The 24,496-nt window shown below is 46.5% G+C and overlaps 1 protein-coding gene and 1 pseudogene across 2 annotated transcripts; both read left to right on the forward strand.

The window, feature by feature from the left end:
* On the forward strand, positions 1–14,139 carry LOC146759537 (hydroxysteroid dehydrogenase-like protein 2). The gene is made up of 4 exons (XM_085510421.1): positions 1–47; positions 9,667–9,851; positions 12,020–12,118; positions 13,793–14,139. The coding sequence occupies exons 1-4, from the start codon at positions 1–3 to the stop codon at positions 14,002–14,004; spliced, it is 543 nt and encodes a 180-aa protein (XP_085366547.1). The 3' UTR covers positions 14,005–14,139.
* A 1,304-nt stretch (positions 14,140–15,443) lies between these two features.
* Positions 15,444–16,976, forward strand: LOC146759538 (hydroxysteroid dehydrogenase-like protein 2 pseudogene; annotated as a pseudogene). Its single transcript, XR_014932343.1, has 3 exons — positions 15,444–15,603; positions 16,161–16,289; positions 16,666–16,976. The product of XR_014932343.1 is annotated as a hydroxysteroid dehydrogenase-like protein 2 pseudogene (transcript).
* The last annotated feature ends 7,520 nt before the right edge of the window (positions 16,977–24,496 follow it).

Consider the following 24,496-nt stretch of genomic DNA (forward strand, 5'->3'; position numbering starts at 1 on the left):
ATGTACACAGTGTCACCAGTGGACCAGTCACCCCAGAAGTTGCCAAAGTGTGTGGTGGGACAACTCACATGGTCTGGTGATAAGGAAAAAAAACTCTGGTCCTTCTGCCCTGGTCCTGATGCTCCCTGAAAGGGGCTTCCATGCAATGTTCTACAGAGGCAGAGGACTTGCTACATTTAGAGGTGCAGAAAAACCTTTTTCTCCCCGGCTTCCCTCTTGGGACCAGTGACAACTTCTGCTAATGGAGAATGCATTGCAAGAGACCCTGGGCCACCTCCACGGTCTGAGACCACCACAATTAAACAGTGTCACACCAACAGTGTAGGACATTGTTCTGTGATTTCCCCATGCTGGTACCCACAAACACCTATCCACACACACACACACACACACGATGCTTTGGGTTTGGTTTAAAGGAATCAGAAACAGCTTCTAGGCTTTAAACAGCAAATAGCCCTTAACAATCTGCAGACCCTGTAAGTCTCTCACTTAAGTGCACCACTGCACCAGATTTGTACCCAGAGGGCTGAGAGGAGTCAGCCTGGGAGGCTGATGGACTGATGCTCAAGACAGCAGGCAAGTGAGTGACAGAGACCATCACTGCACACGTCACCTTTCCAGTGGCACTGGTTTTCCTGGCAGCTGCTCCCGGGGCAGAGTAACAGCCCAGCAGGGACCTGGGATCAAGCTGTGCCACCAGACCTTACAGGGAGGTCAAAAGAAGCCAGAAGGGGAGTATTGCATGGGCAGAGCTTCCTGCTGATGCCAAAGGCTGGCACAGTCTGGAGCACACACCTCTGCCTGTTTGGCTCTTGCCCGGGCAGATTGCAGCTTGATTACAAAATCACACAGAATCACAGAGTTGTAGGGGTTGGAAGGGACCTCTAGAGATCATCGAGATCATCCAACCCCCCTGCCAAAGCAGGCTCCCTACACCACATCACACAGCTCGGCATCCAGGCGGGTCTTGAATATCTCCAGAGAAGGAGACTCCACCACCTCTCTGGGCACCCTGTTCCAGTGCTCCGTCACCCTCACTGTAAAGAAGTTCTAAATATGATAACGAAATACAAGATAACACAATATAATATAATATAATTGAGGCTAGCAAATCAAACAAACAGGGAATGAGAGAGTCCCCGAAAACCGAGAGGCCGACTGTGAACTCTAGGCGACACGGCTGGAATGCTTCCCACTCTCCGAGAAGTTGGAGAGAAGAAGGAGGGCACTCCAGCCTGGGAATGAGATTATACAGCATCCTGGTCCCGTGACTTATCATTACCCCTGTTGTTCTCTGGGATATGTAGTCTTCTTCTGTGGACTGCACATTCAATACAAGTATCCATACTTTACATGATGTTATGATGTGGAATACTGAGAGCAAAATTACAACATTACAAGACCATGACAGCCACATCAGCCCCACAGCAGCTCCTGCCCCATAGATCAGACCCACATCTGCCCCACAGAAGCTCCTGCCCCATAGATCTGACCCACATATGCCCCAGAGCAGCTCCTGCCCCATAGATCTGACTCACATGTGCACCAGAGCAGCTCCTGCCCCAAAGATCTGATCCACATCTGCCCCACTGCATCTCCTGCCCCATAGATTTGCCCCACAACAGATCCTGCCCCATAGATCAGACCGACATCTGCCCCACAGCAGATCCTGCCCAATTGATCTATCCCCCATCAGACCCACAGCAGCTCCAGCACCATAGATCCGACCCACATCTACCCCACAGCAGCTCCTGCCCCATAGATCTGACCCACATGTGCCCCAGAGAAGCTCCTATCCCATAGATCAGACACACCTCTGCCCCACAGCAGCTCCTGCCCCATAGATCTGACCCCCCTCAGCCCCACAGCAGCTCCTGCCCCATAGATCTGATCCACATCTACCCACCTTTGAAGTACTTTGGTCCTTCTCTGCCAGTCGATCGCTGCAGCATCTGGTTGTCTCCTGCTCAACACTCTGTCCTACATCCCTCCTACACAGGCCAGAAACCAAGGCACAGAAAGTATAAGGGATCCCCAAGGGTCTGAGGCATCTTCCCTGCTGGAACAGCAATGGAGGACACAAGACCACAAGAAGCCAGATTCAGGCAGAGAAGCTTGAGGGTGCAGCCATCTGCATTAAGGTTGCTATGGTTTGGCGTTGCAAATACTACTCTGCCTGACTGGGGCAGGGCAGGCTTACGCAAGTGTTTAAGCAGACGTCTTTCTGGTCCTGTAGGAAGCAGCAGGTCTGAATTAAAAGGAGCAATGAGGCAAGGAGTGCCCTGAGCTTGTTTCCTAAATAGAAGGCAGTGTGGGACAATTTGTGGAACAGGAATTCAACTACTGTAATGCAGAGCACTATTTTTGTCGCCTTCCAGCAGTCACCGATTAATGGAAGATTCTTGTCCTTCCCAGACTCCACTGTTGGTAACTCACATCTACAGCCTCTCTGGGCAGCCTGTGCCATTGCCTCACCACCCTCTGTCTGAAAAAGCTTCCCCCTAGTATCTAACCTAACATGTAGCCTAATTCTCCTCTCTTTATTCACAGGAGATGTGCTCTAGACCTCTAATTATCATTCTGACCTTCCTCTGGAGCTAATCCAGAAGCTCTGCACCTTTCTTGTGCTGTGGGCTCCAGATCTGGACACAGTACTGCAGATGGGGACTCATGAAGGCAGAGTGGAGGGGAGCAAGAGCCTACTTCTCCATGCTGCCACTTCTCTGTGGATACAGTTGGTCTTCCAGACTGCAAGCACACACTGCTGGTTCATGTCCATCTTTTTGTCCACCAGAACCTCCAAATCGTTCTCCACATTTCTTCCATGAGGAACAGCTCCATGATCTTCCCAGGCACAGAGGTAAGGCTCACTGGCCTGTAGTTTCCCATGTGATTTCCTTCCTGCCTTTCTAAAAACTGGGAGTGATGTTTCCCTTTTCCAGACCCAGGGACTTCTCCTGCCTTCTTCTGACAGCCATGACTTTTCAAATATGGTGGAGAATGGCTGGGTGAGCGTATCAACCAGCTCCCTCATGACTCTGGGAAGCACGTCATCCTGCCCCATGGACTTGGACATATCCAGTCTTATGAGGAGGTCTTGGACTTGCTCGTCTCTTACAGTAGGAAGGATTTTGCTCCCCTGGTGTCCACCGAAATGTTCAGAGACATGAATGTCATTCACTTTCTAGGCTCTTCTTGTGGCTCCTTAAAGTCCAAGAAGTCTCATTTTCAGCTCTCCTTACGCTTTTACCACACAAAGTAACCTGTTCCAGTTGCTTTCTCTTGTGGACGGACAAAGAAGATTGACAGTGCACCATAAGTCAGAATATAAACTGCTGCTATGCAGAAAATATTTCTGATTTCTTCAGTATTTGTCTAGAAGACAAAGCTCATAGAAAAATGTTCTAAAGTGTGAAGAAGGAGCCCCTTTCAGGACTGAAAATGACTTCTGCTTTCGATGAATAACATGAATGTCTTACAGGCAAAAAATACTAATCTGGAAAATATGAAATAGGAGTCCGAAAAGTTCCTGATGAACTGCACATGAAGAGTATGGCAGAGTTTCCTTAGGGTAACCATCTTCTTTATTACTCTACAGGAATGGGTAACAAGGGCAGGAGTATGGTTCATCATTCCCTTCTTAGTTTGATGGCAGCTCCCTCTTTGTGCTGGGAAGGTAAATAATGATGGGAGAGACCCCTGGGTTTTGGTGGGACATGAAATATCTGTGGTCACAGCAGGTATGTGTCAGCTGTCACAAGGCAGACATACACAGGTAATGCAGGGTAAATTGAACGAGAGCCTGTACAATGAATATGATTAAAAACTGTGTAATAACAGCTCAACAAGAAAACCACTTGAAAGAAAGCAGGGGATCTGGCAGTGTGAATATATGCTAATTATAGAATGGATATTTGGCTGACGTTAGTAAGAATGTGCAATGTGTAATTTTCATGTGTCAGATAAGTACAATAGGCTGTTTTCTATGTTTAAGAAACCCTGACACTTGGGTCTCCAGGCTGTCTCCCCAAGTTATTCCCTAGTGTGCTTCACAACACTAAGAATGTGGAACTGGATCATTCTCTTAGCCCTCTTGCGTTGCTAAGTGTGAGATCCTCTGTTCAGAACTGGATTAGCTATCAATGAGTGATGCACAGATGCTATGGCAGACCCACAGTCCTTCCACTTCTGCCCTCCTACTGCTGACCTGTGAGCGCAGATGTACTGTTCTATAAGATGCTTTAGAGAGCTCAGGCTTAGCCAGTTGCTGCACCCACAGAAAGGCAGAGGGAAGGGCTGAAAGTCTGTGGTGACAAAGCTGGGCTGCTGAGGGGCTGATTTTCAGTTCTGTCACAGAAATCCCAGGGCCATTTGCAGTCCTTCAGGCAACTGCCCATTTGTAATAGGCTGACAAACTTGTCTTGTGCATCACATCTGTTCAGGCTGCAGAATTCTTGGAGCAGGGTTCATTTCCTATGGAGAAAACCTCACTCTGTTTGGGTCTCTCCCTTTCTACAGAGAAAGGAAAATGACAGCAATCAAAATGATAAACACAAACATAGGACATTGCTTAGTTAGGATGTGTTTAACAGTCAACAGCAGTGTAACACTTATTCCTCAGGCAAAGAAAATAAGAAAACGAGCCATCTGGGCTTGTCTCTTCCCAGTTTTGAATGAGGCAACAGCATTAATCTTTTATTCCCTCCATTTTGGGCCTGGGAATCTTGGAGTTCTGAGAGATGTGGTTTTTGGTGAATAGATGTGGCCTTCAGTATTCTCCTTTTACTCCAAAGTCTGAATCTCTGCATTCCCCCATATCACATTAATGCTTTCTTTCCCCCTCCCCCCTCCCAATAAATAAATAAATAAATAAAAACAAAAATTAATAATAATAAAAAAGCAAGCTCTCAGCTTATGAAGAAATAGCTGACAACAACCTTCTGGACAAAGCGTTTTTATGGAGTACAGTTCATATTTATAGGGAAAAAAGATCCAGAACTTTGTGCTCTGTAGTCTTCCAGTACCATATCCCACACATGCTAACACACCCTTAGGACAAAGATTACAACTGGAAATAATGATGTGGCAGTTACCCTCCACCCTGATAAAACTTCATCCATTGATGAAAAAGGTGTGTTCCACAACCTAGTGCTCATGCCATGTGGTTCCTATCAGTGGGAGAAAGTAAGGGGGAAAGCTAGAAGGTACTGTTCACATTAAGGAAATACAAGAGAAGATTTTTTTTGTTTTCCTGCACAGAGGTTGCCTTGCTTAAGCTTTATTCTGCTATGGAGGAAATGCATACACTTTTCTTCCTCATTTTCCCTTGCTAACAGAGGGAAAAGTCTGACAAGAAGAGTTATTGTCACCTTCCTCATCCTTACTACTTGCTGACACTGGAGAAGAAAATCCTCTGGGGACTACATGGCTTTGTTTCTTGGCTGTCTACTGTGCAGTTGTCCCTTCTCTTCACTTTCTCATTTCCTTAAGGTAACATCAAGCTGATGTGTGCAGCCCACCAATAAAAGTCTGTGGAAGTAAGCCTTTCTCAGGAGGTGCTGTGCTACTGTCCTCACTCATTTGCAAAGTTCCCTCTCCATTCTTTAGCATGATCTCCAGGTGGGAATGGCAGGAGGCAGTTACAGAAGGAACTGCCAGACCCCAAAGCAGAGCTGGTGCAGGAGGGTACCACACAGCCATGACTTCAGGTTGGGAACTCAGAAGACCATCATACTTGAGCAAGGAAGAGTCCCTTTAAATAATGAGATGTGCAGAAACACCAATGAGTAGAGAAATAAAAAATCTAGCCTTTTCAGTTTATCATATTGGCTTATAAGTTGTGAGAAATCTATGCTAGTTCTTTGAGAGGGACAGATTTTGTTTCTCTACTTTTCAGCTTACATCTGCACCACTGAGTTACTGATGAAAAAGGAATGTTACCTATAACAAAGATAAGCTTTATCTACTGATTGCTTTAAATAAACCCTCATTCCTTTCAGCTTTCACAGCTTGTAGTCTGTTAATCCCGTCAATCATTGACATTAAATGTAGGAAATATGTAGTAAATGCATGTCAAGCTCTCTCAGCGTGTGTCAGAGAATCCAGCCACAAGCCTAAGAACAAGTAGGGGCCCTAGCCTTAAAAGAAACTGGGGGTGGGGAGTCAAACCACATTTGGGCCACCACCACAATAAATAAAATCCAGGCAAAATATGGGTGAACCATGGGCTGACAGATCAGCCTCAAAGGGTTAAAGTAAAGGGGTCAGCCAGGTTGGATGGCCCTGTTCTAACCTGACCTGCTGGGTAGCAGCGCTCCCATGGCAGGGGTTGGGTGGGCCCTGAGGTCCCTTCCAACCCAACTATTCTGTGGTTCTACGATCCTTGAGAGCCCCTTCCAAATCGGGATATTCCGTGATTCAATCTCGTGTGCTGAGCGCTCCCTCTGCTGGCACACACACATAGCTGGATTTTTCCCTACTCAGTCTGGGAAAAAAACGCGCCAGTGGAGCTGATGAAATGAAAGAGGTCATCGAAACAGAGCCCGTGGGGACTTGAAGGCTGAGCTTACCTTTTCTTCTTGGTACAGTTAGCGATCAGCGTCGTTCATTACCTTCAGCACCATGCAGATAGCGCCTGTATTTTACACAGGCCTTACAGCTGGTTTTCTTATTAACTGGAACGGCCAGTAAAAGAATCTGAAGTTTTTCTTCAGTTTCTGATAACAGGGCAACAAGTTTGTTTAGTCACTTCTTTTTTACAAAAGCTGTGACCTGAGGAACGGATTTATAAGCAGAGCATTTCTACACTCATGTAAAAATCCTGTGGAATGCAAATGTCCAGAAGAATTTTAGCACCCACTGTGGGGTTTGTCCTTCCAGTGCAGAGCAGACTGGCACATTGTTCAGCCTTGTCTGTTTAGAGCATAAAGTCCAAGAATGGCACCACATGAAAGTTTGTAATGCAAGGATCAAGTACACCTCATAGTCAGCACCATCAGCTCCCACAATATCCCACAGCACAGCACTGAGGACCTGAGTGGAAGGTGGTGGGATACCTGTCTATGTTCCCATGATGCTGCCTCTAGGACACATGCTCATCCCTGGATAAGCAGTATAGCAAAAACACATCATCAGAAAACAAAGATTCCATCTTTCTGTTTTTCCTTGTCTATTGCTACTGAATTTCTTGTTCCATTGGGCTCGAATCCATAATGGCTTATATATGGATATGACAGTCCTGTCCTCTCTCCCCTCTAAACATGTGTACAACCACACAAGCAGCCAGACACAGCCCTGACACAGTTGCCATTCACAATCACTATCCCCCAGGGCAGCACAGTAAGCTTTCATCCCACAGGATGAACAACTGCTTTAATGGAGAGGGGAAAACACAGGGGGCAGCCAGAGACAGCTTTGTTCTGCTCTGGATGCATCTCCAGCAAAATCACGTTCAGTTAGGTGGCATACATCTCACAGTAACAGAGGGCAGTTTGCTATCTGCAGAAAAGGTGAAAACCCAAAGAAGTATTATTCACAAAACATAAAGAAATACTGTTATATGTCTTCTCTTTGAGTCATTATACACAGTCATTACAGAAAAAATGTTCTCCTTGCTGGGCATTGCAGCAGGATTTAGTTACGTCTTCTCTTAGAGATCCACATCTTATTCATGCTTACACCATGTCAAGTCAAAATGAGGACGGGCATTTTGTAGATGCGTGGTATGAGAGGCCAATATTCTGTTAGTAATGTTTTCCTCCCAAGGTTTGAAGGCAGCACCTTTTCCAGCCTCATTTCAAATACTGCATCACATTTAAATCCCAGCTTTCCTAACACAGATGCAATGTTAGGAAGCCATGTGAGGAAAGACAGGGATGGCTTTAAGTCTCTAAATAAGAAGAAAGAGAATCATCATCAAGGAGGCTGACTGACTGAAAAAGAATGTGCTTTTCCAGGCCATTTCTGAAGGTACAGCTGAGGGCTAACCCATAACAGTTACTTTACTTGTTGAATAACATTTTTATGTATGTGTTTTATGTTTTGCTTTTTGTCACTTTGCCTCATGTTTAATTGCTTTGTTCCAAAGTTTTGCTGAAGGGAACTGAGGAATGATTTGAATGGCAGTAAATGTGGATATCACAGATCCAAAACATGGCCAGAACTCAACATTGTAAAAGCTGCGATTTGACCCTCGCTCAACAAATACTTTGTACATTTAAACAGGCAAAAAAAGAACCAGCTTTAAACTGAGATGAAACCACAGATCAGAGATGAACATTTCATTAAATACTGGACAAAGCAGTAGAAACTCTTGCTCTCTTCTTGTTTGCAGATCATGAGAGTTCAGAAAAGCCCATGGAATTATATCTGATTTATAATCTGATTTATAAGCAGCACTGCATTGAGACAAGATGGGGATGAAAGGACAGAGCACAGCTCTGGTGAAAAGGGCTGGGCATCACCTTGGGGTGATCATTGTGACTCCATGTTGGGAGTGGCCGAAGCCCCCATCACAAACACGTGCCATCACAATGACACCCCATCAGAACCCCCAGGGTGTTCAGAAGGATTTCACTTGCCGAGTGGCACAGCGAAAACCGCTTTGTCGCAGAAATGTCTGCAAGGACAAACTTCAATTGGACTGAGCAAAGACGCTCCCACCCTGCAAGAGGTGGTCAAGGATCGGCTCGTGATGCTGCTCACTCCCATGTCCATCTTTAGCAATTGAAAATCTCCTGTACCTTGCTGTCTTTCAAGCGCAAGGTGATAACAACTGACTCTTCTCCTTTGCCTTTTGCAGCCTCTCGTCAACTGGAACCCAGACTTCGGAGGAGAGAGCTCTCGGCTCCTCGAGCAGCGCAGGCCGAGATCTGCCCGGAGAAGGAGAGCCGAGACGGGCCCCTGCTGCTGCTCCTGCTGCTGCTGCTGCTCCTGCTCCCGCAGGGGCTGCCTGCAGGCAGCGGGTCCGGCAGCCGGCACCCAGGCGGCTGCAGCCAGGGGACCCCGGCCTCCCAAGCGCCGAAGGAGAAACCGCAGCCGACGCCGAGCTCGAGCCTCTCACAGCCGGCCAATGCGTGCTGCAGCAGCTTGGGGAATGAACCAGCCTCTGGACCCGTCCCTGCTGCCACCAAACAGCGGCTGGAGCCCTGGAGACATTTCTACTTCCTTGTCATTCACCGCTTCATCTTACATGGGAGACAGCTTGCCACGCAACCCAGCACTGCAGGAACTTCCCTGGCGCCCAAGAGAGCAAGAGCAGCGTGCTCCTGAGGCCGGCCTGCTTTTCCACTCCTTATCGCTCACGGTGAACATACAGCATGAAGTCACGGTGATGCCAGAGGAGTGGGAGCCTTGGGAGGACCCGCAGCGCCCACCTTTCACCAGCTCTGTCTGGGTAGAGGAAGGCTGCTGGCTGCGCACCGATGAAGATGACAGTGATGAAGATGACGAGTGAGCGCCCTGCAGTGGGGTCATGTCGGCGCCCGCATAGTGGCCCGAGGTGGTAGTGGATAGACCGATAGTTATAAGGACAGGTTGTTTCAATAATAAATCGTTTCAGTTGTCACTTCAGTTTGGTCATTCAGTCCTTTCCTTGAGGGCGAGATCTCAGATGCGATTTTAATTTTGTCAGTGAAAACGTGCAAGGCTTTGGCTTGGTTGAACGAGGTGTACTCCCGCAGGGAACTCATCCCGATACTTCCATCACCCGCCCCTCATCCCGCCCCGCTCGGCCCTGGCTCCGCCCGGCTCCCCGGGCCGCGGCTGCGCGGAGGGCGGTGTGAGCGGGGAGCGCGTCCCGTGCCGAGCCGACAGCCGCCCCATGGCCGTGCCGCCATGCTGCCCAACACTGGGTAAGGCGACCTGGGCTTTCCTCCTTCCTTTGGCGGGGCCGCGAGCTCCGAGCCACAGGAGCTGCCGGGGCAGAGCTGGGGCCGGGGCCGGGGCCGGGCGGAGGGACAGACGCGTGCTCCGCAGCCCCTTGAGGGCGATGGGACGCGGGGTGGAGGCCGCGGCCGGGCACGGTGGCCCCGGAGCAGCTGGGTTGGACCCGGAGTCCCGCTCGGTGCTGTTTGCTCATGGGCCGAGCTGTGTGCACGTCCGGAGGGCAAAGTGCGGCTGTGGGTGTGCTGTGGAATCTGAATTGAGTGACTGCTGCGGTGTTATTTCTGCGCTGCTAATGAACGGGGACATACATTGACCTTATTCGTTCCCGTGTGTTGCAAGCAGTAGTCATGAGATCCTGTACGAGTGCAGAAAGCGCCCACGGTGCAGCCTGTGGGCTGCCCTGGTTGCAGCCGTGCCTGCTGCAAAAGGAGCCCACCTGCATGATTCTAACTCCCTGAACCTGTCCAGTTAACATTTCTCTTACCCCTTAGGCTGTTCAACCATCCAGACTATTATGTATTTACTTGGATACAAAAGTATTTTGAGAGATGGTAATGAAAGCCTTGCTAATGTGAATGGTGTCAGCTGTTATCACTTTGGCCTCAAATCCTTTCATTCTATCACAGAAGTCAATCAGGTTCACCAGGCTTGATTTTACCTACTGAGATTGATGATGCATTGGAACATGCTGCCCAGGGAAGTGGTGAAGTCACCATCCCTGGTGATGTTCAGGAAGGGTTTAGATGTGGCACTGAAGGACATGGTTTAGTGGCCATAGTGGGGATGGGTTGAAGGTTGGACTATATTGTCTTTTCCAACCTTCCAAGTTCTAAGATTACCTCTCATCTATGGCTAGTTTCTCATGTCCTGGTAAACCATGTTCCTAAGCAAGGCACTACCAGTGTCTGCTCTCACTGAATCACCCATGCCACTCAGCAACGCCTTTCCCTTGTTCATGCTCTTCCTACCCACATTATAGCAGATAAACAAGTTGCCACTGGCTTCCCTTGCAAGTCTCAGCTGCAGGTGAACTTTGGTTCTCCTCACACTGTGCTGATATGCTCATGCAATATTCCCAGTTCCTTTTTATCTCACTGGTGCTTCCACTCTGTGTGACACCTTTGTACACAGGGGCTCAGTCACAAGTCGTTTGCACAGCTGTGTCAGCCTGCTGGGTTGGTTGGACAGACTTGTGGGGATTTATTGGGTTAAATGCAGTTACTTGCAAACTGAGTTTTACTGTGAAAGCCTTAAGGAAAATCATGGCCATTTTTGAAAATCTGATTTTTGGCTCTTGTCTTTGGCACCCTGCATTGGGATTGTGATCCTGGACTTTGCCTTTACAGCGTGTTGAGCTACTGGTCTTCTGTGTTCAGAGGGCCAAAAGAATTAAATTACAGAGAGCTGCACTGAGTATCAAAACGTTAGAATTGGTTGGTTTTGTTGTTTTTAGAAGTCACTCCTTTTCTGTTTTGGAGAATGCAGCAGTTCTGTTGTGGGCAGCCTTGGATTATTGTACAAAAAGTCTTCAGTGGTGGTGAAAGGCTTATATTTCCAAGAAGGTTCTGCAGGTAAGAGTTAAGAGTTTTTCATAGGATTTCTTGATACTACACCATGTTTTCTATTCCCAATAGAGATAGGAAGGCAAAATCTTTTTTTCTCTATGCTTCCACATTTGATTTGATAGCGATAAAGCTCATTGCTGTCTTTTTAAATAGAAATTATCTTTGAGGAGTGAAGGAGGCCCCAATTGCGTCTTTGGGCTAGAACATATGTTGCTCATCTTAAACCTGTGGATTATCTTTTAAACTTCAACACTTGGAACATGGTTAAACTCCTCTTGCAGGTCCATGTTCCTTCTCTGCAACATCCCCTTCTCAGAGTATACAAAAAGGATTTACAACGTGCTTTTTTCCTTTTTTTTTTCCCTCCCCAATTCAATACTCATGTAAAAGGGTCAGTTTGTATCTGAAGGGGGTGGTAGGAGCTGGGAGAGTTTCTGTACTCTAGGAAGATGATGCTTTGACCCCAGAAAGTTGATTTTTCCGTGACTTACATCCTTCAAAAGTAAAATTCTATGTGTAGACTAAATATGTATCCTACTAAATATGGGATTTTTGTGTGCTTTTTGTAGCCTACACAATTTGTAAATATGGCATGTCCATGTGTGTCTTGGGAATGGCAGAAGAATTTAAAGGAGAAGTTGCTGTCAATGCTTTATGGCCTAAAACAGGTGATTATTTTGAATTGTTGTGTTTTGTCCTATACAGGTGGTCTTATTTAGGACTGATTCAGAACACCGAGCACTTCTGTGTATTTTTTTGTGATCAAAGATGTTGTGTGGGTATTGGCTTTCTTTCCTAGTTCTCACTGTTGCCTTCCTGTTTTCACTTAAACTTACCTTCAGCCTGAGCACATTCTGCTTTTTCTCCTGTCTTGTCACTGCTCCTTTCAACATGACTCAAACTTTGGTTTGCACACCATCCCTGAGTAGTATTGGACATTTATGTCAATATTTAGAATCCCCAGCTAGTTAGATTGCCAGGAAATAGATGAAGCTGACAAGATATGTACCTCTGTAGATGTAAAAAAAAAAAAAGTTTTGTCTGAGTGGGAAATCAATTGCTTCTTCACACAACCATCCAACACTTCTTGCAAGTCACAGCACACTGAAGGGCTGCATAGCAGAAAAATAACTTGGTGTGCCCATCTTATACTAGCTCCAGTTTATTGTCCATGGGTCAGTGAGGACCAGGGCTGCTGTTGAAGGTTTGGTAGCTGCTGAACAAAGAGACCAGTGTCTTGAAAGCATTAGAAGCAGCAAGTGAGCTTTAAAAATTTGTATGTATCGGTGTTTCCTTGATGAAAACTGTTCATGTTCTGAAGTATAAAAGTTTGTAATGTTCAGTCTAGGAAGAAAAATGTTGTTTTGAAAGGTTTATCTGCCAAAACAAAAGTTAACTACTTTAGAGAGTGAGAGAGGTGACTTCTGTAGAATCTACATTACAATTACAAAGTTTTTAATTTAAAGAACATCATATATATGTGATCAGCTTCAATGCTGGAGATTAACACTGTGCTAGTATGGTTCTATTGGTTCATCCAGCTCCTTGAAGCAAGAAAATACGCTGATAGTGAGATGTTATGAGCTCTCGATTTAACTAAAAGTGAAAGAGGTAACCTGCCAAAAGGATGTAAGAGTGTGAATGAGTAGTAGAGGTACTGCAGGGTCAAAGTGGAAGATGCTGTATGTATGAATTAATGGAAAACCAGCAGCACTTTGTATGAAATAGATGGAAGGATGTGCAGATTGCAGGACAGTAGATGGTTTTTCATATCAGTCTTTGCCCATAGTTTTGCTATATTTAGAACAATAATAATTGGCTGTAATGTGAAAGTAGAGGAGCATAAGCCAGGAAAAGTTTGAGTTTGTGCTATTGGGTTTCTCATCTTTAACTTAGAGTCACTTTGTTATCTCACAAGTTATTGTGGGGCTAAAATTGAGATTTTCAGTATGGTAATGGCTGCAGAAAATGTTAATTGCTGATGCACATTCACTTTGAGAAAGATAGTTGTCCTGTTAGTTTTTCATGTCCTAAATAAAGCCAGAGGAAGTCTTTGTGTGGAAAGTATTGATAGAAGCATTGAATAATATGAATATTACAAGGAGTTCTTCCCTTTATTCCTCTTTTGGTTCCTTTAATACTTTTCAAGTAAGGGAATCTTTACACTTTGAGGATTGTTTGCTGGTTGACCATTCTTCGCTGGTTGATGGTATTTCACAGTTTAGTCTTCTCATGATTACTTTCATGTGAGAGGAGAATAAAGTTTATGCATTTGCCAAAGAGATGAGTATGTGATGTCATTAGTGTTAAACTTGTAATTTCCTGTCCTCTGAATTTTCCAGCCATACATACAGCTGCTATGGATATGCTGGGAGGATCCGGAATAGAGAAGCAGTGCAGAAAAACTGACATAATTGCAGATGCTGCATATTGCATTTTAACAAAGCCGAAAACTTTCACTGGATACTTCATTATTGATGAAGTTCTACTGAGAGAAGAAGGCGTTAAGGATTTTGATGTCTATGCAATTGCACCAGGTAAAAGAGATCTTTAAAATGAGAAGTTTGCGAAGGAAGGAAGGCCATATGGGGAATATGGATATATTCCTTTGACTCAGTCAAAAGATGCTTTGCCTCACGTTTGAGAATGTGGATTCTGGGAAAGCACATAATAGTCCACTGAGGCTCTAATAATCAATGCCTATATATACTAAAATATATATATATATATATTTTAAACCCATTAGCAAAAAGAAAATAGACCTGCACCACAAGCGCATGTATTACTATTTACCAAATAGTGAGATAGTGTTTCTTCATCTTCAGATGTTTCTGACTGAATTTGTAAGAGGCTTCTGGGTCTGATTTTAAATGTACCAGAACCTAAACATGTCACCTCGTCTTCTTTCAACCTGTAGTTCATTTACTGGTAAATTGAGGTGCTGTTGCCTTCAGAATGGATTCCTGTTTGTGCTGTTCACCCTTACTTGGGCTTACTGTTATTGTTCAACTCCCCTTTAGGTCACCCCCTGATGCCTGACTTCTTCTTGGATGCTGAAACTGACATGACAGCCACATAATCAGAAGGCCGTGGAAGGGCAACCTCTGCATGTACATGTCGATTATTTGTGATGATAATGAATGCCTCCTCTATTTCAAGTTACTTTTGGACTACATTCAAGCTATGTGGCAAAATCTCTTGTATTTGGGCTGTTTGATTTATGGAAGTGACTTTAGTGTCTGCAACTTTCACAGTTCATAATCAGCACCTTGTTTTGAACAACCTTTTTGCTTTTTACCACCAGAGTTAAGTGGTATGAAGATTATGAGTAAATATTGCTGTAAAAAAATCACAAGCAATCAGCATATTTTGCAGGAGTGTTACATCTTTCTTGCAGTGTGAGAACTTGAGAAGCTTCTATTCCTACATGAAGTTCTCACAGTCGTACATGATGTGAATGACTACAAGATGAAATAGAGAAGTTGTTTTTTTACAAAAGCATCAGGTTCACTTTTTCAGAATAGTGATGTTTCTATTGGAGGGCAAATACGAATACTGAATATGTTTTATAGGAGTGCCAAAACAAATATAGGAAAGAAAGAGGCTAAGTTTGAAAAGAACTCAGTTCCCTTGAAAATACTATTTGTGAGTGCGCACTTAGACTTTTCTGCCAGGAACTGATACTGCCAACTGCCCAGATCTCCAACACAGTAGCAATTCACTGAGTAGAATAATTATTTCCTGATACACTGACCTTCTGCATGGCTTTTAGGGGCTGCTAAGCATTACATGCCTTATAAATTGCAAATGCTCTTTCTTAATGTTAAATGAGCACATTCACTGCAGTGTAGAAAGTTGCTGATTAAAGTAGTGAATTGATTCACACCTTAGAAGCTTTTGCAGAAGAACTGCTGAAAACATATATATTCTTAGAAAGATAAGTGAGATAGAGCGTTCCAGCATTTTACAGAGAATCCATCTGTTTCTTTTAGGTGCTTCACAGGCATCAGGAAGCCTATTAAGCTTGGAGCCAAGCTTAATAAAGAATCAGCTTCAGCGGGGCCTGTTGCAGAAACATTCAGAGTTATTCAGGGAGAACTCAATAAAGAAATAGTGAAATCCACGCAGGGCGTCTTTCAGTTTGAATTGTCAGGTAAGACCATCACTTGTAAAATTCTCAAATGCTCACTTTTCTAGCAAGAGTCAGTCTGTATTTTCACATGTAAATACTTGTCTTTTATAACTGGTCTAGGAACAGGGACATCTTTGGGTGTGCTCTATAAGATGCTGCCTTTCAGAGCCAACTTCAGCACATGTGGGATTTACCCTGCTGCTGTTGTCACAGGGAGATGCTTTCTGCATCAGCAGCATGTGCTGCTCTTTTGGGGACTGTGGTGTGTTTTCGTGGTGTTTCATTTCTGCTGTGTCACCCTGCTGGCCGTGCTGCACAGGGTCAGCATGGTAGTTCTGTTCCAAACCCCTGCTGCCTCCAGCTCCACCAGCAGCCACTGCCTTGTCCCCTGACACTGTGGCACTGTGGGGCATCTGCTGGGGCTGACCTTGTCTGCACAGAGAGCGCGGGGCAGCTTCTGGCACAGCACCTCCAGCACGTCTAGCACGAAGATGGGAGAGAAAAGCAGGCGGGGGTAGCAAAGGGCAGGGCACATCAGTCCTTGTGGTGCTGCCACAGGTTCTCCCTGTTCCACTCAGGTGATGAAGGAGGCACTTGGTACCTTGACCTGAAAACCAGCAGTGGGAGTGCTGGGTTTGGGAAGCCTCCTGCAGCAGCTGATGTTGTGATGAGCATGTCGAGTGGCGACTTTGTGAAGATGTTCACTGGTGAGTAACAAACGGGTTTGGCAGAACTGAGGCAGCTACTGGTGGCAGGAAACATCTTGCTGATGGATGAGCTGACAGGCTCACCTCTCTTTGTGGTCTTGGAATTGGATGAGCTGTAGCTGGAAGTGCATGGCCTTTAAATTCCCTTCCAACGTAAGTCACTCTGTGAGTCCATGATTTTATAATAAAAATATCTACTGCTTTGTTCAGTAGCTATTGAACTTTTCAGAGCGTAGCTTCAGAAAGCATCCAGTCAATCTGTTGAACCTCTTTTCTGATGCTTTTACAGTAGAACTTGGTAGCAAAGTAACTACTATATGATATCGCAATCTCCAGTTCCTTTCCTTTTCCTGATGATTCTGTGTCTTCTTTTTAGGTAAACTAAGGCCAACCATGGCCTTCATGTCAGGAAAATTAAGGATTAAAGGTAACATGGCACTAGCATTGAAGCTAGAGAAGATGCTGACACAGTTTAATGCTAAACTGTGAGGGAGAAGCTGTACCAGCAGAACATCCAGCCTTTCTTTTATAATAGCAATGCTACATTTTAAAACGATAATCTACTTTTTTCTCTTTTTTTGTGTGTATAACAACTGTGGATAAAATGCTGATCTGTTAGAGAAGATCTAATTTAGTTTTATTAAGACTGAAAGGTGTTTGTGATTAAACAATTCCTTCTTGAGAATACTTCTATTATGTAACTGGTGTTTTCCTTTCTTACACTCCTTTGGAGCAATGCAACACACCTGAAGTGGGTTTTCTTTTACATATTTGCTTGCATGCGTGCATGTCCCATAAGAAGTCTGGGAGGAGCAAATATCACCTTGCAGATCTTCACACAAACACACCCCCAGCCCAGACTGCCACAAACAAGGTAATCCCTCCCACAGCACCTGCGTGCAGCACCAGAAGGTTTAAACTACAACATGTTTACAGGCACATCACCTTCCCTCTTTAGCATGGAAAGAATGGAAACTCATGAGAAAAAGCACAAATGCTCTCTAAGGGGACAAGAGCACAGATCCTCCTCCTGGTTCAAGAGCACGTGCAAAGCCAGAGGTAGCAACCTCACAGTGTTGCCAACAGAACTGCTCAAAATGTAGGGCATTTTACTCCTAAGTATGTGGAGAGTATTTCAAGACTTAGAATTTATTTTCTAACTCGTGCAATGGTCAAATAGTTTATAGTCTTCAAAGCCTGTGCTCAAACAAAATTATTTGTGCTGTAAAGGTTCCATCCCTGCTGAATTCTGGTAATAATACAGAGAATGTTGAATTCACTTATGCACTCTGCAGTCCCAGCGCCATGAAAAACATGAACGAACTTTCCTTTTGAGGTGACAGCTTGCCTGTGGCTGTGTGGTTGTTCCCACACTTGGCTACATTATGCAATACTGTATGTGTAATGCTGGTTGCAGCAGTGCAATCAGGAAGTATGCCTTAGGATTGCCAGGGCTGTTACATCTGGAAGGAGATGTAAGCAGATGTGGCTTGTTCTCATCTAGATAACATGAAGAGTATTGAGGGGATAGTGCAAGAAAAAGAATCTTTCAAAAGCAGTCAAACAAGTGCTTTGCTGCATGACCTGAAAGGGTGATGGTACCAGATTGTCTTGGTGTGAGCACATGGTAAGATTTTTGTGTTAATAACTAAAGACCGTTAGATACGCTGCTGTTCTCTGAGCTGAATAAACATCAGCTGGCGGTACCTCATGTATGAGCAGAGGATGGGTGAGAAGGTGGTGTGTTTGGAAACTGGGGGTGGCTGGGATCTAGAAGATGCAGAGTGAGCTGACAAAAGGTAAAGGTTGAAAACAAAATGGGAAAAGAGTTTTGCCAGTTCCTCAGCCGGTGACCCTCCTGAGAACTGAGAGTGGGGAAAAATTAATCAGATGAAATTCCAGCTCCCTCCCTTGAAGACTGACAAAGATTTTAGAGGCACATGTTCATGTTGGACTACACCTCTTTTCCCCTATGAATAAAAAACCTTGCTGCCTCAAAAAACAGGGCACCTTACCCTTCTTTGATCCAGTCTTGCTCAGATCTGGAGGAGCTGGAGAGAGCTGCAGCATAAGTATTCACATATAGTAGTACTGTTAAGCACAACCTGTAGGTGACAGCAGGGCAGCAGCACCTCCAGTGCTGTGGGCTGCTCATGGGTGTGTTGCTCAATTCTATGCAGCTGGGAGCTGCTTGCAAAATGCTGAATGTGCTGTGACCAGCACAGTGCAGAGCTTTTACTCTATCTCACTTTCTGCCTTCCCTCGGAATAATGCACCTACTCTATCACAATTGCATTTGTGTAAAAATGAATATTTGAAACCCTGTTCTTTTGGTTACTCAGCTGATCTCCATTCCCTTGTTAGCAGTCCTGTGTTTTTTTATGGCTTGCACCATCATTAGTCATCTGCCTGTGCTATAAGATTCTCCTTTATCTCTCGTTTGCCTACGCCATATTCAAGCATTTCCAGGAAAAGCTCAGGGTATTGAAATATCTTTGAGTGGTCTAAGTATTCTTTCAGAATATAGGAGGAAGGAATGTGCTTTAAGCACCCGCATCTAAGTAGCTTCTGCTACACTCATAAATTAGATCTAATCCAACACCTGTGAATAACAGCTCCCCTCTGCTTTATAGTTTAGCTGTTCTTTTGGAAACCTTAATTGTGAGTATTGTGTGAGAAACAATTGATGCAATTAGATTTCCTGGAAAGAATAACGACTGTCACTTCCTTTGGAACAAGAGGAAGTACACCATTTTGTGCTTTTTCTGTCTAATACAACAGCACATGTGAGATAACTAGTGACTAGATCTAAGGGAAGACATGTAATATGTTCTCTCCACAAATAATTCAGCTTCAGCAGATCCACTGCAGTTACATTTTCTAAGGTACCTCAAACGAGATCAAGGCTTGGCTTTTCAAAAGATGCGTTTGCATGTGGGAGGGAACCTCTGAATGTTGTGCAATGAGCTGCAGCCTCTCTTCAGCCCCTAAATTAATGAAGATCCGTGTAAGTATGTTCAGCACACAAAGTGCTGCCAAAACAGTCCCATTTAATGCAATTATCAGCTACTTTGCACTGTCCGTGCTTTCCCTTTGTTGGCACCTACAACACAATGCTGTCACAGGGGAGCACGCAGGCACACAGCCCTTGGCAGCCCTTCTACATGATTCTGGGCAGAGGTGAAAATACGAAGAGGCTCAGTGAGGCAGGCACAGAGTGCCAGTGTCAGGTGCTCAGGTGGGGCTATGGGCATTCTGGGGACCTTCCCTGCCCAGAAAGTGTCTTTTTTGGCTCAGTGAGAGTGTTTTGAAGGCCCTCCAGGAAAGCATGATTTGGGAGTGGAAGATTGGTATGTCATGCTGGTCACACATCCATCCTAGTGCAGAACAGAGAGCATTCATTCACACTCCTACGACTGCTCCTTTAAGCTCTCCTACAGTCTGCAGTTCTGATTTACCAGCAGTCAGCAAAGAAATCATAGCTTCTTCCTACTCATTTGTCTCTAGCAGTCAAATAAAACCATTTGTGTCAAACCTTTCTCTCTGTAGCACCTGCTTTGGCCTGGAGGCGTCTCCCTCAGACTCACAGATAAGCATGCTGGCCCTGAAGGATTCCAACCCATGGCTCTCACCACAGCTCCCCTCTCCCCAAGTTGAAACATACCTTTTTACAGTTATAAACTGCATGTAAAGATCATCATACTCGAATAGAATGCACATGTTATGACTTAGCCAAATGGAACTGTGTGGTAATAGTTACTTGCAAAGAGTTTGCTCTGCTCTCCAAGCCATTTTGAAAGCTGTGTGCCTTGAAGGCCAACTGCTCTGATTTTAATGCCTCTTTTATCCATATTTCTGTGCCTAATTCAGTCATACTGCAAAAGTGAAGGTAGTTATATGGATTTACAGCACCTTTGGGTCTCAGCAGCAGCCTGGAGACACGAAGCACATGTGCTTGGAGACTCATACTGCCCAAGTGCTCTTTTCTTCACCAAAGGTCCTCTTCCTCAGTTAGAAGGTGCCATGGTGGAGCTGCAGGATCCTTCTTCGGGGAGATTTTATCACCAGAGTGAGGAGATGATTATACAGAATTTGTCCACATGGGTGTGTGTGCATGATGACACTAAGCTGAGTGGTGCAGTTGAAGGAATGCCATTCAGAGGGACCTTGACAGGCTTGAAAGGTGGGCCTGAGTGAACCTAATGAGGTTCAACACGGCAAAGTGCAAGGTTTTGCACTTAGGTTGGAAGAACCCCAGGCACCTGTACAGGCTGGGAGGAGTGGTCCTTGAGAGCAGCTCGGCAGAGAAAGACCTGGGGGTCCTGATGGATGAGAAACTTAACATGAGCCAGCAGTGCGCTCTTGCAGCTCAGAAAGCAAATGGGATCCTGGGCTCCATCAGGAGAGGGGTGGTCAGCAGGGATAGGGAGGTGATCGTCCCTCTCTACTCTGCTCTTTTGAGGCCCCATCTGTTGTACCGTGTCCAGGTGTGGAGCCCTCAGTACAAAAAAGACATGGAGCTGTTGGAAGGGGCCTAGAGGAGGGTCACGAAGATGATCAGGGGGCTGGAGCACCTCCCCTATGAGGACAGGCTGAGGGAGTTGGGTTTGTTCAGCCTGGAGAAGAGAAGGTTGCGGGGTGACCTCATTGCAGCCTTTCAGTACCTGAAGGGAACTTACTGCCAGGAGGGGAGTAAACTCTTGGAAAGGGCTGATAATAGCAGGACAAGGGGAAACTGATTTAAGTTGAAAGAGGGAAGATTTAGGTTGGACGTTAAGGGGAAAGTTGTTTACTAGGAGAGTGTTTAGGCCCTGGAACGGGCTGCCCAGGGAGGTTGTGGATGCCCCGTCCTTGGAGGTGTTCAGGGCCAGGTTGGACAGGGCCCTGGGCAACCTGATCTAGTAAAGGTGTATGTTTGGTGGCCCTGCCAGGCAGGGGGGTTTGTTCTTCATGATCCATGAGGTCCCTTCCAACCTGGGTCATTCTGTGATTCTGCGATTCTGTGATTCTGTGATCTAATCCCCATCAGCCACACAGCAGCTCCAGCCCCATAGATCTGACCCATATCAGCACCACAGCAGCTCCAGCCCCATAGATCCGACCCACATCTACCCCAGAGCAGCTCCTGTCCCACAGATCTGCCCCACAGCAGCTCCAGCCCCATAGATCTGACCCATATCAGCACCACAGCTGTTCCTGCCCCATAGATCTGACCCACATCTTACACACAGCAGCTCCTGCCAAATTGATCTGACCCACATCAGCACGACAGCAGCACCTCTCCCATAGATCTGACCAACGACTGCCCCACAGCAGCAACTGCCCCATAGATCTGACCCACATCTGCCCCACAGCAGCTCCTGTCTCATAGATCTTAACCACATCAGCACCACAGCAGCTCCTGCCCAATAGATCTGACCCTCATCAGCCACACAACAGCTCCTGCCCCATAGATCTGACCCACATCAGCCCCACAGCATCTCCTGCCCCATAGATCCGACCCACATCTGCCCCTTAGGAGCTCCAAACCCATAGATCTGACCGACAGCTGCTCCTGCCACATAGATCTGACCCACATCTGCCCCAGAACAGCTCCCACCCCATAGATCTGACCCACATTGGACCCACAACAGCTCCTGCCCCATAGATCAGACCCACATCTACCCCACAGCAGCTCCTGCCCCATAGATCTTACCAACATCAGTGCCATAGCATCTCCTGCCCCATAGATCTGACACACATCACCCCCACAGCAGCTCCTGCCACATAGATCTAGCCCCCTTCAGACCCACAGCAGCTCCAGTCCCATAGATCTGACCCACATCTACACCACAGCAGCTCCTGCCCCATATATCTCAACCACATGAGCCACACAGCAGCTCCTGTCCCACAGATCTGACCAACATCAGCTCCACAGCAGCTCCTTCCCTATAGATCTGACCCACATAAACCCACAGCAGCACCTGTTCCGTAGATCTGACACACATCATCCCCACAACTGCTCCTGCCCCAAAGATCTGATATACATGTGCCCCACAGGATCTCCTGCCCCAATGATCTGACCCACATGTGCACCACAGCAGCTCCAGCCCAGTAGATCTGACCCACAGCAGCTCCTGCCCCATAGATCTGACCCACATCTGCACTACAGCAGCTCCTGCCCCATAGATCTCACTCACATGTGACCCAGAGCAGATCCTGCCCCATAGATCTGACCCACAACTACCCCACAGCAGCTCCTGCCCCATAGATCTGACCCAAATCAGCCCCACACCAGCTCCTGCCCCATAGATCTGACCCACATCAGCCCCACACCAGCACCTGCCCCATTGATCTGACCCACACCAGCCCCACAGCAGCTCCTGCCCCATAGATATGACACACACCTGCCCCACAGCAGCTCCTTCCCTATAGATCTGACCCACATCAGCCCCACAGCAGCTCCTGCCCCATAGATATGACCCACCTCAGCCCCTGCCTCAGAGATCTGACCCACATGTGCCCCTTAGCAGCTCCTGCCCCATAGATCTGACCCACAGCAGCTCCTAACTCATAGATCTGACCCACATATGACCCACAGCAGATCCTGCCCCATAGATCTGACCCACAGCAGCTCCTGCCCCAGAGATCTGACCAACATCAGCTCCACAGCAGCACCTACCCCAAAAATCTGACCCACATCTGCCCCACAGCAGCTCCTGCCACATAGATCTACCGACATGTGCCCCACAACAGCTCCTGCCCCAAAGATCTGATACCCATGTGCCCCACAACAGCTCCTGCCCAATAGATCTGACCCACATCTGCCCCACAGCAACTCCTGCCTCATAGATCTGACCCACATGTGCCCCACAGCAGCTCCTGCCTTATAGATCTGACCCACATGTGCCCCACAGCAGCTCCTGCCCCTTAGATCTGTCCCACAGCAGCTTCTGACACATAGATCTGACCCTCATCATCCCCACAACAGCCCCTGCCCCATAGATCTGACCCACATCTGCCCCACAGCAGCTCCTGCCTCATAGATCTGACCTACACACTACATCCGGATCTCACTACAGCCTCCCTTTAGGAAGTTAGAGAGAGCAATGAGGTCTCCCCTGAGCCTCCTCTTCTCCAGGCTGAACAATCCCAGCTCCCTCAGCCTCAACTCATACGGCCTGTGCTCCAGACCCCTCACCAGCTTTGTTGCCCTCCTCTGAACGCGTTCCGGGGCCTCCATGTCTTCCTTGCACTTGGGGGCCCAAAACTGAACACCGCACTCGAGCTGCGGCCTCATCAGTGCTGAGAACAGGGAGACAATCACCTCTCTGCTCCTGCTGGCAACACTGTTTCTGATGCAGGCCAGGATGCCCTTGGCCTTCTTAATATACAGCAAAGGAATCACCTGAAAAGGAAACCAGAATATCTGGCAACATGAAACAAAGTTCTGATTCATAAAAGACTGGCAGCAAGGCCTGAATCTCTTGTGTAATCTGCTCTTGATTTATCCCATTAGCACTAGGTGGAATGCAGAAGCTTCCTGAGACGTGATAATCAAAACCTAGTCCAATGCCTTTAAAAAAGCCTTTAAGAGATTACTCCTCCTTGGCTGTTTAAAATAAACTTAGGTAATACAAAATGTTGGAAAATTTTTGGACAGCTCCCCAGGGCCGGGCTTTGGAAGGCCGTATTGACGAGAGTCAATCAAGCTCCGGCTGCAGGCGTATATGTGTGTGCCAGTTCTTCAACACAGTAGAAATCACAACTTGCTGCGTGATCAAAATTCTGCATGTGCTACTCCTGAACCCCAATTACTTCCAACGGTGTTAAATTACCCCTTGATCTCAAAGCTGAACAAAACAACAAAATGCCACACCAATACTGAATACATAAAAACAAACAACTCCTTGGGCCTCAAGGGGAGGATGATGCACAGGCCACGGCTGCCAGCGTGCAGCTGGGCTTCCCAGGGCAAACAGCAACACACGGTGCATCAGAAGCTGAAAGAACCCTCAGGGAAGAGAGGCCAACTCAAGGGGCTGAGCACGGGACACCCTTCTTCCTGCCGGGCTGCTTCCCCTCCTCTGGTTTCTTTCTGTCAGTCCTCAGAGAGCAAGGAGATGCTCACAGCTTGTCACCAGCACTTACGGGTTGGCTGAAAGGCCACAGGTTGGGAAGACCAACAAGGAAACAGTGGAAAACATGCACCATGTCAAGGTAGAGAC

This window comes from Coturnix japonica, chromosome 10 (assembly GCF_054131305.1).
Source record: "Coturnix japonica strain WE chromosome 10, WE-NBRP24, whole genome shotgun sequence".
NCBI lineage: Eukaryota > Metazoa > Chordata > Aves > Galliformes > Phasianidae > Coturnix > Coturnix japonica.

Coding starts and splice junctions, on each gene's coding strand:
- LOC146759537 (XM_085510421.1), top strand. CDS start 1: ATGTACACAGTGTCACCAGTGGACCAGTCACCCCAGAAGTTGCCAAA. Junction 48..9,666: donor TCACCCCAGAAGTTGCCAAA/GTGTGTGGTGGG, acceptor TGGTTGAACGAG/GTGTACTCCCGCAGGGAACT. Junction 9,852..12,019: donor GCCATGCTGCCCAACACTGG/GTAAGGCGACCT, acceptor TGCTTTTTGTAG/CCTACACAATTTGTAAATAT.